The 13,708-nt window shown below is 45.4% G+C and overlaps 1 protein-coding gene across 2 annotated transcripts in view; it reads right to left on the reverse strand.

Moving 5' to 3' along the window:
• MCUB (mitochondrial calcium uniporter dominant negative subunit beta) overlaps positions 1–9,759 on the reverse strand; it is a 52,845-nt gene extending 43,086 nt beyond the window's left edge. Inside the window, exons 1-2 of one of the 2 annotated variants that reach the window (XM_055703424.1) lie at positions 9,480–9,759; positions 2,878–2,985 (exon numbers count right to left, since the gene is read on the reverse strand). In XM_055703424.1, coding sequence (XP_055559399.1) covers positions 2,878–2,985; positions 9,480–9,581 — 210 coding nt within the window. In that variant the 5' untranslated portion in view covers positions 9,582–9,759. The remainder of the gene's footprint in view (positions 1–2,877; positions 2,986–9,479) is intronic. The other variant, XM_055703425.1, reaches the window with a different exon arrangement.
• Between the last annotated feature and the right edge of the window lie 3,949 nt (positions 9,760–13,708).

Here is a 13,708-nt window from a genome sequence, read left to right on the forward strand (position 1 = left end):
AAACCAACAAGCACACTGCCAAAAAATGTGCCACAAACACAAGTAACATGGTGCCAAAATAATTCAGGCCTCATTTAAAAACCGTCTTCAGGAAGGCACTAATAAGAATCCAGGATATCACCAGCAGCACATAAAATTAAAAGGGAATGTGTAAACCAAAAGCAAAGTCCCATCTAACACAGACACAGTGTAGGGCTGAATCATGGCATCTGGTTACTGAACACAAAAGCTCCTCACAAAAGAGCTCCAAGGACTTAATTCAGTTTTCCTGTTTAAACACAGTTCAGGGCTATCCAGCAGTCAAATCAAAGCAGAGGAAGGCAGAAGAGGCACGCTCACCCTTTCACCTCTGGCAGCAGAAAAAACGAGATTGCTCAAGATCTGTAACTGCTGTGTCTCCATTCCCTCCCTCCCTCCCGAAATTCAAGGGACTTCCTGCCTTCAGTTAAAAATACCAGCATGAGTAGTGCTCTGAAAAAACAGCATTATTTACAGAGCTGGGGAATTCATGAGCTCAGTGTAAACTTTAAAAAACGTTGCTGTCTTTTAAGATGCTGGTGACTTGTTAACAACTTTCTGCTAGTTTTGTCCGGAATTTCAAAATTCTGAAAAGCTGCAGGGAAAGGGGGAGGTGGGGAAAGGGCTGCTAAATCCACTGAGAAACTAAGACAAACTCCTAACCTTGCCATTTCACAGGCATCTGTTCCACTTAAAACACGAAGATATGCAAATCAGATACACAGCTTTTATGATATAGTTGTGAAAGATGACTGCCTTTAAGTTTCAACTATTTTATCTGTGTTACCAGCACCAAGTATTTACCTGAGCCACTGATCAAGATCCTTGACTTCCAACGCTCAGCTGATTCAGAATTGCCAGCCTTGGGTACAGTATTCAGGACAAGATGACCATTAATATAAATATTGTGTGAGACGCTGAAGTTATTACAGATGTATTTCTTCCACTGGGCTTGCATTTTTGTTTCAGTTCACTGTTTGCAAACACTTCTTTCAGCTTCTTTCCTTGCCTAGGGCAAAGCAGAGACAGGATCTGCAGAAAAGGAAGCTGAACTACTTTATGGTTATGCAGCAGGTTTGCCATCTTCTCAAATACTTTTAGGCAGCTTAATCCATCTTAATTTATTGCAGTTAACTTAAAACTTGATTATTTGCTAGCACACTTATTCAACTGCATACCCCAGGCTAGCCAAACTCTCTGCCCCACTCCCAGCTGAATCATCACTTGAGCATCCAGCCTCTATCTAGCTGAGCCTGGTGATCAGCCCACCCCTACAGCAAACCTCCCTCTGCCCCGGCACCGCAGCCCTGAGGCACCCCAGCTGCAAACCCACGTTTGTGGTTTGTGCTACCGTGCTCCCTGGACCAGGAACCCTGTCATGACTGTGTCTCACATGAGGGACTCCAGCCTAGCGGGCCGGAGGAGGAGCAGCTGGGGCCACTGAGGTCCCCCGAGTAAATGCTGCCGTGCCTCAGGCGCCTGGCACCTTTGTACTTCTGTTTACTACAAACACGTAAAGGTAAAGGATGTGTTTTATTTAAAAAGTCTTCTTCCACAGACAGCACAATGGGATATGTTCACAGCTGTGCTGTCACTGGCAGAGAGAGGCTGGTTCAAAAAGCAAGTACAGAAGATAAATAAGAAACGGTTCGCATGAGAAGGTACAGATAAGGTCAGGCCCTAGGAAAAAATAAACCTTAAACAAAACCGTAGGAACACTGTCCTGTGAACAGCATGGCATAAGCGCTGCAGGTAAAACAGCCAGCTGCACTGTACGTGGAGAGCACTCATCTCTTCCCACCACGGCACTGACCAAAGTGATACCCTCATGATACATTCAGTTCAATTTGCCAGGAAGAAGACCAATATAATCTTTCCTCCACTCTGGCAAGCATGCAAGACATTTAAAGATGCTTTTGTGATCTCTGAATCAACTTTGTGGTCTCTTACTACACTTTTAAGTACCAATGGGGAGACACTGGGAAAATGAAATCACTGCCTGCTTTGCAGATAAACAAAACATTTCTTAAAAGAAGGTAATTTCTTTCTCTCCAACTGACTAGAATGCAAAGAGTGAAGTAATTTTGATCTAAAATGATCAGACGGTAAATGTGAAGATAACTGCTTCAAAATTGTTTATCTGAAGTTAAAAAAAGGAAATTATATCTTGCCTGTGTATAATGTACTCAATTTTTCTGTCCTTTTGAAGATGCACCGCCTGTGCTCATCACGATAAATGCAGCTTTTAAAGGTATAAATTTCCCATTTTCACAGTAAACATCTTTTTTCCATTTCAGTCTGAGTAAGTACTGAATGTTTCCTCACCGATAAGGGGAGGTTGTGCTTGCCAATCCTCATCACACAAGCCCAAAGCTATTTGTTTATCCGCACACCGAGGGCTGACACCAGACACTTCTGTACCGAGCAGCAGGCCACTCACCCTGGCCAGAGCCCCTTGGACAAAGAATTAATTTGTGAACTACAAAATCTACCATCTTGAGTAGGCAGGCAGCCAACCAATGTTCATTTTTAACTTCTATTCCTTTCTTCAGCTGTTGTGTTATAGTAAATAGAGTCATTCTAACTTGAGGGACTCATTTTACTAGTGATGGACCTGACCTTCACAGTCTAGATCCGCACCTTCCCAACATTTGGGGATCATGGACTTTGGGTCAAGCATTCCCCTTAAGCCATCTAGCCTCACACCATCACGCCACAGATTCCTCATGTGCTGTATCAGTTACAAACGGGTGTGCAGCAGTACTTTTATAGACCAAGTCACTCTCCACATATCGCAGGAATTAAAGAGCAGCCTGCCTGGCAAACACAAAGTATATTTGGGACAGTGAGTAAGAATACCTGCACTGGATGCGATTTCAACATGATCCAGGACTCATGTGGCAGCCGAGGATGGAAAAAGTCAGAGAACAACTTGCAGACCTGAAAACTGTCATCCTCCCAGCCTCCCTATGGAAGTTGACAGAACAAATAGCTTAATTTTTTGTTGGGCTCCTCAGATTAGCCTGGGATACCAGAAAGGACACAGTGGGCAGCCAGAGGAGTGGCAGAAGTGACCTTACAAAAAGCCACCTCTTCCCCATACAAACCTAATCACCAAGTTATTATATATATTGCATATATATTATGACAGCCAGACAGGACAAGGCAACACAGAAAACCTGTCTCTTCCATTCATCTTTCCAGAAAAGAGCAAAAGAGACAAGAAACCAAACCAGAGCAAAAGCTGGTGTTACATGTCCTTAGGAGGCACTTAATTAACATCATATTTTAACAAGGCCCAGAAGTGAAACACCTTTGGGCTCAGAAGAGCTTGCTGCCTTCTCACCTTGCTGCAGGAACCCGACTCACTGTCAGTGAGTGACCCAATGTGAAGTTCACCTTTGCTGCTGACCTGCAAGGATGCTGTCAGGGTGAAGATGATCCCAGAGAAAGCCAGCCTTTCATTCATTTTCCTTCAGCTCATTTCCCCTCAAGGGGAAGTGAGGAGATAAAGATTTAAACGTTTAACCATGTGTTAAGAACAGATGTACTGTTTGCTTCCTCTCCAATACCAAAAATCTTACTGTGTAAGAAGGACTTCAGAAGGTGAAGTCCTCACCAGGAGAAAACAAAACCCAACCAACCAACACCAAAAATCTATATTTCGCTTTCCTTCCTCTACCACCCCTTCAGAAATTAAGATATTATAATATAAGCTGTAGAATAGGGTCTACGTTTTTGCCCTGTCAGCTTTAAAACATGAAAATGTAAGAAGAAAAAAAAATCAGAAAAAACTCATGCTTAAAACATGCACTGCGTTTGTAAACTGCATTAAGTACTCAGCATTTCAGTGATTTGCAGTAAATCTTCACAGCACCTAAGACACTTGCAAAGCTATTTTCTCAGATATCCTCTAGAGATTTAGTATTAGTCCTTTTACAGGTACATAAAACCTGAACTGAGAGTAAAGGCCTTGCCCAGAGTGCCAGAAAGAACAGTGCCAGATTTGGATGTTCCTGATCTCATGAGCAACAAAAAAAAATTACTCAAACTTACAGCACTGTTTCTATCACATCATCCACTTCAAACAAAATTATAGCATCATTTTCTGTCATCTACTTTATTAACCATAGAGCATCCAATACAGGTATCACTTCATGGTATGACTATTCCTATAACCATTCTAGATTTTAAAAAATATATTAAATAAATAAACAGTGTCGCTATCCTGTTATCGACAAGAAGTTAAATAAATTTTTGTTTTCCTTTATCATAAGCCTGTTGCATATTTTTGGAGTAATGTACTTCCCAGCCTTTGGGAAGCACAGCCTATTTATTACTCCTGCATCACCTATGAGAAAGCTCTTTGGGAAGTTTGTTAAAATATTACACAGATTCTGCTATAGATAGTAAAGGTAGACCAGCATTTCAGTTTTAGGGGTCTCTTTACACTTTCTGCAGTAGCACACTGCTTGTACTTACCACACAAAAGCTCCAACTTCTTTATTGGAAAAGCCTGTGATCCTGAAGAGCACGACTACACTCTTTCCAGCCTTGCAGGAGTGGGTTTTCATTTCCTTTCTTAGGAATTGCCGTATTCACACAAACACCAAAGACACACCTCTGTCGACACTTACTCAACAGTAGGCATAAAAGCATCCTAATATTCTATGCAAGGAGAGATGATTTGATCTACACATCCCAATTTACTGCTTTTCTGTCATCTGCCCTGGTGGAAAAAAACACTGACAATTTGGGGAAGTCACACTGTTGATGCCGATTTCAAACACTGAGTGAGAATGTTCATTAGAAATTTCCTAAGCCTCCAACAAAATAAGTGTTTTGCAGGTAACTATACATGCACGCACAAAAGTATCTCACAACCCACTGAGTCACTACAGAATCTGTACTGGAGAGAGAAAATGCAGAAGAGCAGTATATGAGAGTATGTGCAGAAGCACTAAGGATCACGAATTTCTGTGCTATGTATCACATCCCTCCCCAGAAGTGTATTTATCAGAGAAAACAGCTATCTCAATGCCAGATAAGATTAGACAACAGCAAATGGCTAGCAGCCACTCCCAATGCCTTCCTGTTATTCTGGCATAGACACAGCATCAAAGGCAAATAAAAGAACTTGCTGAGAGAGGCACATTTCTTATGGCAAGTGCCAGAGATCTTCTAAATGGCTTTTTAAAGGCTTTTAGAAATTAGTATTTGTACCAGTGAACAGTACTTCCACAAACAGTTTAGTGGGTTGTATGCTTCTGTTGACATACCCAGTATAAATACAAGGTTTCTGTTTAGAAAACAAGACTTGAATCAACAAACTAACTTTTGTTGTGCAAGGCTTTCAAAGGGAAGAAAGACGGGGGTGGGGGGGGGGGGGTGGGGGGGGTGGGGGAACACTGGCCCAGTGGCCACAAATTACTCCCAGTTCCTGGATTCAATTAGATCTGAATTTCCAAAGGACCCCAGTAGGCCGAAAATACAAAGCAGGGACTTAAACCACATTTATGTGAAATATTCAGCTGCATAAGACACACTCAATGATAACTCACTTCTCTGTAGCTGCCTGGGATGTCCTGGGGTTGTTGCTTTGACAGAGTACCCTAGAAACTCCAACAGCAGAGTACGTGCAAAAGAGAAAGGGGCAAAACAAAAAAACCCAAATGAAAGAACACATTTCCAATTACCCTGTGGCTATCGGGACACATTTAGATTCATGCTTATAAGACTGTATAAAACTGGAGGACAAAGTGGATAGGTATTATGCTGGGAGCATCATGGTATTTTGGGAGTAAGAATAACTATAAAAACTAACAGGAAAGACAGGAAAAAAGTTCAAGTCAGCCTGAGGAACTGAGTAGTCAACAACTTATCAGCTGAAAGCACTAAAAGAAACATTTTTTATAGTTATGGATGACACTGGAACTGACAAAAAAACCACCCCAAAATAAAATACACTCTGCTTTCTGCAGATAAACAAAACCAATGACTCTCCTACTGGCTGCAATTCGCAACTAGGATGAAAAAAACCCTCAGTAACAAGCATATATGATATCCTAAGCAAGGAAGAAACCAAAACCATAACATTTTTTCACAGAAGCCTAGCTTTTGCAATTTGATCTTGCCAGCTTACACACAATTTTTCCCCTCACCCATGTGTTCCAGTGGCACAATTGTAAGAGAACTCTGCACACAAAAATAGAATGCATTCTGAATTAATGATGTTAAATAAACTCACATTTTGAAAAAACTGAAGTTTTCTCATTTTAATTCCCTCACTCATACTTCTTGAAAGCAAGCCCTGCCTTTTGCAGGAGAAATGTCACCACTTTAGCATCTTCATACAGGATAGAAATAGTTTTAGCTAGAATGGGGCTGCACAACCTACTTTTAAGCCAGGAGAAACTGCATAACCCAGGCTTCATTTTCCACAGTTGCCAACCATCCCAAGTGGTGTAAGTATGCTGGTACAGGTGTCCAATGGGAATCTCACATATACAGACGGCCACAAAAAGCAACACAATTTTAGACCATTTGGATTCAGCATTACAGAGAAACTATGATCATCTAAAAAAAATTAAAATAATCCACTCCCTTCAATATTTCCTAGCTTAGAAGGTTTATGGATATACAAAAAATCCCAGCAATTTTAAGCTTTGATTCTCTGTTAACACATCTGTTACCCACTTCGATACGGCAAGGGAAGCTCTTCCTCCTGCAGAGCAGTGCAAGCAGGGCATTTCTCTCAGTGAGAGCTGCAGGAGTTAAAACGTGCAAGTGAAGAGGAAGCGAAAGAACTGGCAACCTTTAGGTTTCGCCCCATGCAAAATAACTGCAGCATTACAAATATGGGACTCTTAACAAAATGAACCACGCCCTTATGGGATCAAAACTACGTGTAAAAAGAAAGCCTGTCCAAAGAACACAATATAACATGCTTTGCTTAGTTTGAAAAACTATGTGTCTGTCTAAGCATTAGCCACTTTAAAAAAAACCACACACACAAAAAACTGCACATAACAAAACTCAACTTTACAAAATAAAAAGGAATTTGTAAAAGCATTGCTCTGAAGGCAAAGACGTTACCCACAGCCATCAGAACAGTGTGGATTTTGTCTAAAATTGAAGATGAAAAGCTAATAATTAAGGATACAGCTCTTTAGGACAGCAATCCCTGCTTTTACAGAAAGATTACAGCAAATTAACCATTGCAATAATGGTTTGTTTATCCCCACAGCAGTGTATTTATCAGTTGAAAACACAGCCCACAAATACAATGCGTACTTACGCACCTGCCCATCAACACAGCAATACCTGAATATCTCACAGCATGTGACAACTAACTACAGTACTACAACCCTGCCCGGCCACTGAAGTATCACCTCCAGCTTTACAAATGGAAACCTACAATCAATGCCCCAGAAGGTTTTTTGGCAAACTGATTCCCATCGCCAAACACGGCATAAAACACGTTGGAGAATGTGGCCAACAATGGCACCAGATGACATCAAGGGCAAAGGCAACAAGTGACCAAGCCCTGCTTTCCTCAGCCCCACACAAGCACGCCAACCTTTCCTTCCAGAGCTAAAGGTAAAATATTTGTTCACCCAAATAGCAATGGCAAGCAGCAGAGCTAGCAACACAAAACAACAATGACAACAAAACAAAAAATACACCAGAAAATACTGGTGAAAAAAATATCAAATAATCACAACAGTGTTTGCAATGGACAAAATGTACATAATCCATAAGCCTGCATTACATCAATATCTAAAGAGGTAAACAACTGCAATAACAATTGGGACATTTTTTTTTATTTTCGCTAGCTTGAAATCACAGCTACAGGCCATTCATTTAATGTTTATGAGAAAAAATATTTTAGCTGCCTGAACTGTTCTGCAGACACAGTCAAAAAATCAAAAGGTACCCGAAGATGAAAACAGGAAGGGGGAAATCAGTAAACATGCTTCGTTATCTGTCATGCTAGCAATTCTGTAGAAAACCTAGAACAACCGATCGCATATATAAAAAGCATTTCATATTAATTCCAAAAATTTCTGCTTAAGAAATCAAAAAAATCTTGCATTAAACACTTTTCCCAAGTAGAATTTTCCTTAAGGTTACAACATCCATCCCCTTAACCTACTCAGTACAGGAATTTAATTCCCGAGTCACATCACTGTTGTGCTCCATCCCACAAAGTAACAGGGCTGATCATTTTTCTACACTTTCTTATAATGGCAGCACTGCCAAAGCGAGAGCTTTCCCTCCTCCTCCTCCTCCACCTCTTCTCTTTTTTGGTCTTTTCTTGAAGCTTTATCAGCTTTCAGTCTCATGTCAGAGCCTCAGAAAAGCACGAAGCTTGCCTGGAAAGCCGTACCCTGGAGAAGTTAGAGGTGACAAACTGAATACGTAGGTAGCATCAGCGTGTGCTGAACGACAGTGTGAACGCTCTGAGTGAGGGGCAAGATGTTTTTAGCACGCCGTGCTTGTCCCTTCGAAGGCTAAAGAGGCTAAGTCAGTATTTCTCTCAACCCCCTTTCTTAAATGTCCTCACATACACGTGTGACAGCGAAGAAGGGCCGTTCGCATTAACAGAGCCGGGGCAAATTAATACCGTGGAATTCTGTAACGCGGTTTTGAACAGTCTGCGCAAAAATCCTCGGCAAACAGCGGAGTTCGCCCCGCACAACTCCCGCGCCCAGCGGCCCCGCAGGCGCCGGCCCCGCTCACCGCCCCCCCTGCCGCCCCGGCGGCGCGGACGGGGCTTTGCCGTGTGGCGACGCCCGCAGGCACACCCAGCACCTCTGATAGGAAAAGCGATACGCGAACACCCAGCCGGGCCCCCCCGGCGGGCAGCGGCGCCGGACCCCACCGATCCGCCGGGTTTTCCCTCGCCCTTCCCGGCCCCAAGACCCCCGGGGCTGCCCAACGCCGCGGGAAGTTCAGAGGCACTCGGACTTCGTTATTTTTACACGTACAAGGCAGCGCCACGACAGCCCATAAGGAAAACTTTTTTTTTTTGGCGCCCCTGTTCCGTTTCTCCCGCTTTCCGGCCGCAGCCCGTGACTCACCCGCTCCCCTCCCGCTCGGAGGCACAACCGCAACGGAACCCCGCACCCACCCGCGGGCAGCAGGCGCCGGTCCCGAGCCCTTCCGAGCCCGCCACCCGCGGCGTGACGCGTTCCCTGCCCGCCACCGGCCGCCCCGGGGCCCGTCCCTCGGCCTCCCGTCTCCCCCGGCCCCGGGTGAGCCCCGGAGCCCCTCCGGCTGCAGCGCGGCCCGGATCACCCCAGCCCCGCGCTGAACTCGCCCAAGTTTTGTCCCGCCGCCGCGCCTGAGGGCGGCCGCGGGGAGGCTGGGGGGGGGCGGCCGGGCGCCCGCCGCCTTGAGGGGCAGTCCCGCCTCGCCCCGTCCCGTCCCGCGGGCAGCGCGCCCGCCCCCCGTCTCACCTGAGGCGCTGAGGCCAGCGGGCAGCCAGCGCGCCCGCCCCGCAGCCCCGGGGGCCGCCGCTCGCAGCCGCTCCGCACGGCCCGCCCCAGCCCCGCCAGCATGGCCCCGCACCGCCGCCGCCTCCGGCGGGTACCGGGCCGCCTCCAGGCGCGCTCCGCCGCGGCTCGGGGCGGGCGGCGCTGGCTGCCGCGCCGGGTGTGGGCGAGCCCAAGGGGAGGGCGGCTCCTCCGGCAGCGGGGGGGGCCGTACGCCTTTCCTCTTCGCCCTCCTGCCAGCCGCCGCGGAGGAACCCGGCCGGGCCGGGCCGGGCCGCGCCGCTCCCTCCGTCCCGCGGGGCAGGCGCTCGGTGCCGTTACCGCGGTGGCTCCCGGGGCGGCTCCGCTGGGCGCAAGCCACGGCCCTGGGTACGGGGTGGTGGGTACGCCCCTCTTCTGCATCTTTTTGTTCAGAAATCATAAATTTCGCTTTACCTGAACACCTGCCTCTGCCGCCGCAGTTACTGCCTTGTTTGAGGACAATATTAGCTACGCGCTCTGCCTCGGTGCAATAAACACAATCTGGTAACACAGAAACAAACAGCAAAGCACAAAAGAAAAACACTTTGAGAGTTGGTTATTTTACAGGAAACTTCTATCACCAGTGGCAGAGCAATTAGCAAGCCTTAACCCTTTTGTAGTCAGTCATTGGCGTGACAGCACCTTGTCCCACAGAATCTCCATGCCCACAAGCACAGGTGTTCTTGTTCAGAAGGCACACAGCCTTATCACAGCCTAATCATCATCAGCCAGCTACAGGAGTCCAACGACAAAACGAATCAGAAGCCCAATTATAGGATGATGGAAATCATTCAAGGAAACAAGTATGCTTAGATGTTACTTCAGTTGCAATTACAGGGAAGCCAGAGAGCCCTTTTCCTCATCCTCTGTCTTGTTTCTTTTACCAGTTCTTGTAATGCTTCCTTGTTTGTTCACAGATACCTTTCCAGAGGTGGAGGGTAAGGAAGAGAACACTGAAAAAACTTGACAAAACTCAAAAGTTCGCACCTGTGCAACAATACCAAACCCACGGCAGATAGCTTGAAGGTCTGCCCCTAAGGCAGTTCTGTGCTGTCCTTCAGTAAACAGGATTTTTTCCTCCCACTTCCAGCAGCCCCTGGAACAAAACTTTCCAATGTATCTTACTTGAAAACAGACAACTAGAGTTTTTTCTTTTAACTATTGCATACTATAGTTCAAAACAGAAAATATAATGGAATGGAATAAAGTTATGTGCTACATCTTCCAAAAAACCATGTCTACTGAGATTTAACTCACATTTGGTGATGAGAAGCTGCTGCAAAATCTCTTCAGCAGCCAAGCTGAACAAGCCAAAATCTCAAGCCTTGCTTGGAGAACTCCAGGTAAAGCCATTACAGTAATAGTACACAGTAAACAGCCTGAATTTTCCCAAAAGTCACATGGATGAAACGCAAACTCCTATGCTTTCAAGAGGGAAGCACACAAAACTCTTTTGCTCCTTCTGGACACGGTAACAGCAGTGGCCATGCAATGTAAAGACAACACTTTTTCACCAGGGAAAACTGTTTCCTTCCAGCGCGCAGAGCAAAAATCTCTTTTCAAAGTACAAAAGAGCTCACTGTAAAATGTTAGTTCTGCCAGTACTAATATACTAATCCTCCTGCTCTAGTAAAGGAAGAGATCTATTACCAGCTTGCATAGAACATAGACAAAAAGATCTGCATTTTCCATGGAGCAGTGGATCATGCCTGTAAGATATCCTGAACAAACTGCTGGAAGGTGTGATGCCACACGGGAAAAGACTTTGACTCCAATTACAGAGATAAATTCTTACTTAAGGAATTAGAAGTGCTTGGACTAGGCAGAGGATCATAAATTATACTCTTATTACAGATCTGTCAGGCTGTCTAAGTTGCACTGGAGCATTAAGTCAGTACAGCAGAGACCTGAGTCACAACGATAGGGAGGCTGCATCATCCACAATCATCTTTTCCCTCCCTCTAAGACTTTTTACTGTCTCCTTGTTTGCTTAGACTTTCTCGTATGCTTTCTCTTGCTTGTAAATTTATCTTTGATGCATTGTAAGCATAAATTCCTACAAAAATAATTAGCACATTTAGGAACTTGATACAGGAATGACACATCCCATCACCTGATAGGCACAAAAGTCACAAAAAACTATCGCAGCTGAGTTGTAAGCTATTCAGGTGGGGATTGCACACACAAACATGGCTTGCACTGGATGGGAAAATCCATGCACAGAATATGGTTCAGAGCCTATCTCCCATAAAGGTGCAGATGAAGAACAAACTGGCCCGAGAGGGAACGGCTGCAGCTTGACATTTAAATTGTCCCCAGCGTGACAAGAGAGGCCAGCTCGCTAGGAATTAACTTAGAATAGCACCTATTGCAACAACTGTTGTTTGACTACATTAATTAATGTTAAAAGTCACAAGTTCAATGTTAAGTTTGTACTAGTTATGGAAGCAGTGTATCAGTTTTTAATTTCATATTCCCCGTACAATTTTAGCAGCCCATTAGGCCTTTGTGCAGCAGGTACCAACATCAGCGCAACTCTTCAGCGAAGAACCTTCTTTACAACCCCAGGGAATGTAGGGTCCCAAAGAGAAGAGTCCTGCTAGTTTCTAGGTCCCTATCACCAGTGTCTCTTCTGGAGGAGTAAAATGAAGTTTATACTCCCCATCCCTCAAGGTGCTGAGCACTCAGCACCTTGCAAGAACAGCCAGCTGAAACAACAGGAATGGTTCATACAGGGTGGTGTGAATGCCACAGGCATACTTTGAATCTTTGCCAAGAGTTTATTTGGCTGCCCAGTTGTGAGTATGCATCTCTCGGGACAAGCAGCCGCACGATTACTGCCGCTGACACAAGGGAGGCAGTAGGTGTGTGGGGACCAGGCAGAGATTGCCTTTTCGGCACCCCTGTACGGGGAAATCAGCCTCAGCTGCTGCTGCACCCACAGCTCCAGGGACACGCAACACAACACGCACCCCCGAAAAATATGGGTAGAGATCTCCCATTGGGAGTTTCCCAAGTCTGGAGCCATTCCAGACCCAGCTCCTGCTCAAGGCAGGGTCATCAGAGAGCAGTAGCATGATGTAAAAGTTCATCTGTTCCCTCTTCCCTTGATACACCACCCGCAGCGGTCAGAGCTTCAGCCGGTTTCAGGCTCTGGCTCCTTTTGCTCCCTTTGCCACAGAGACTGAGCTCAAGTCTTTACCTTGGCACCTGCAGTATTACCAAGAGCTCAGAAGGTGGGTTTCCTCACTCAGGCACCCTTAATGACCTACGCTACACCTCTGGATGACTCATGGCTTAAACCGTTAAGAACACTGACATTTAGTATCATCGAAGTGTGACAGGAAGCAACGGCTTCAAAACATCGAAACACCAAACCACGGCACAGCGCAACCCTTGTGGCCGGGGCGCTCAGGGAAACCGCAGCGTAAGGACTTGGTGGGGGCAATGGTTATTAGTTATGTTAACGATAGCCATGCATAGCTCGGCACATCTCACTCAAACACACCTAAAAGACCAGGGAATCATGGTGAAAGAGTGGAACTGAAATAAATACTTTACAGTCCAAAACTTGCAAACAACAATAACAAATGACTCCTTAAACAGAAACATTAATTACACCAGAGGAAGCCATGCACACCTAGATGCACAGGTCCTTTTGGGTTTGCTTTTGTCAGTCATTTCATATTTGTCTTTACAAACGAACACCAGAGCCAAGCACAAACTCTGAGTCGCAACTGTATTAATTCTGAGAATCCAGACATCCTGGTTTTTACGCAAATATCCAGGGACCCGATATTCCACTCCAACCCCATTGCCTTCCCAGGAAATTCTACTCTATTCACCTGTTCTGCAGAGCACCTTTGTGCAAGGGTTTGTGGTAATCATCTCTGTCTGGGTAACAGTTCTCCCTCCCTGTGAGGTGATACCATGTTGTCTGCCCTGTTATTGTTTCAGGCTAAGGAAGGAAGACTGCCAGAAGCATGGCACCTTGTTGGAGAAAAGGCAGGCTTCTAAGCCATTTTACATTGATTTCTGTGAAATTCACACATTACAGCCGTAACTCTTGCTTCAGTAAGTCCTGCAGTCCCACCTAGACCTTTTCCACAACACGCACAGTTTCTACAAGATTTTGGTTACTTCCAGTTGTTTTTTTAAGGCAAGTCCTAAAC

The sequence above is a fragment of the Falco cherrug genome, chromosome 1, assembly GCF_023634085.1.
Source record: "Falco cherrug isolate bFalChe1 chromosome 1, bFalChe1.pri, whole genome shotgun sequence".
Classification (NCBI taxonomy): domain Eukaryota; kingdom Metazoa; phylum Chordata; class Aves; order Falconiformes; family Falconidae; genus Falco; species Falco cherrug.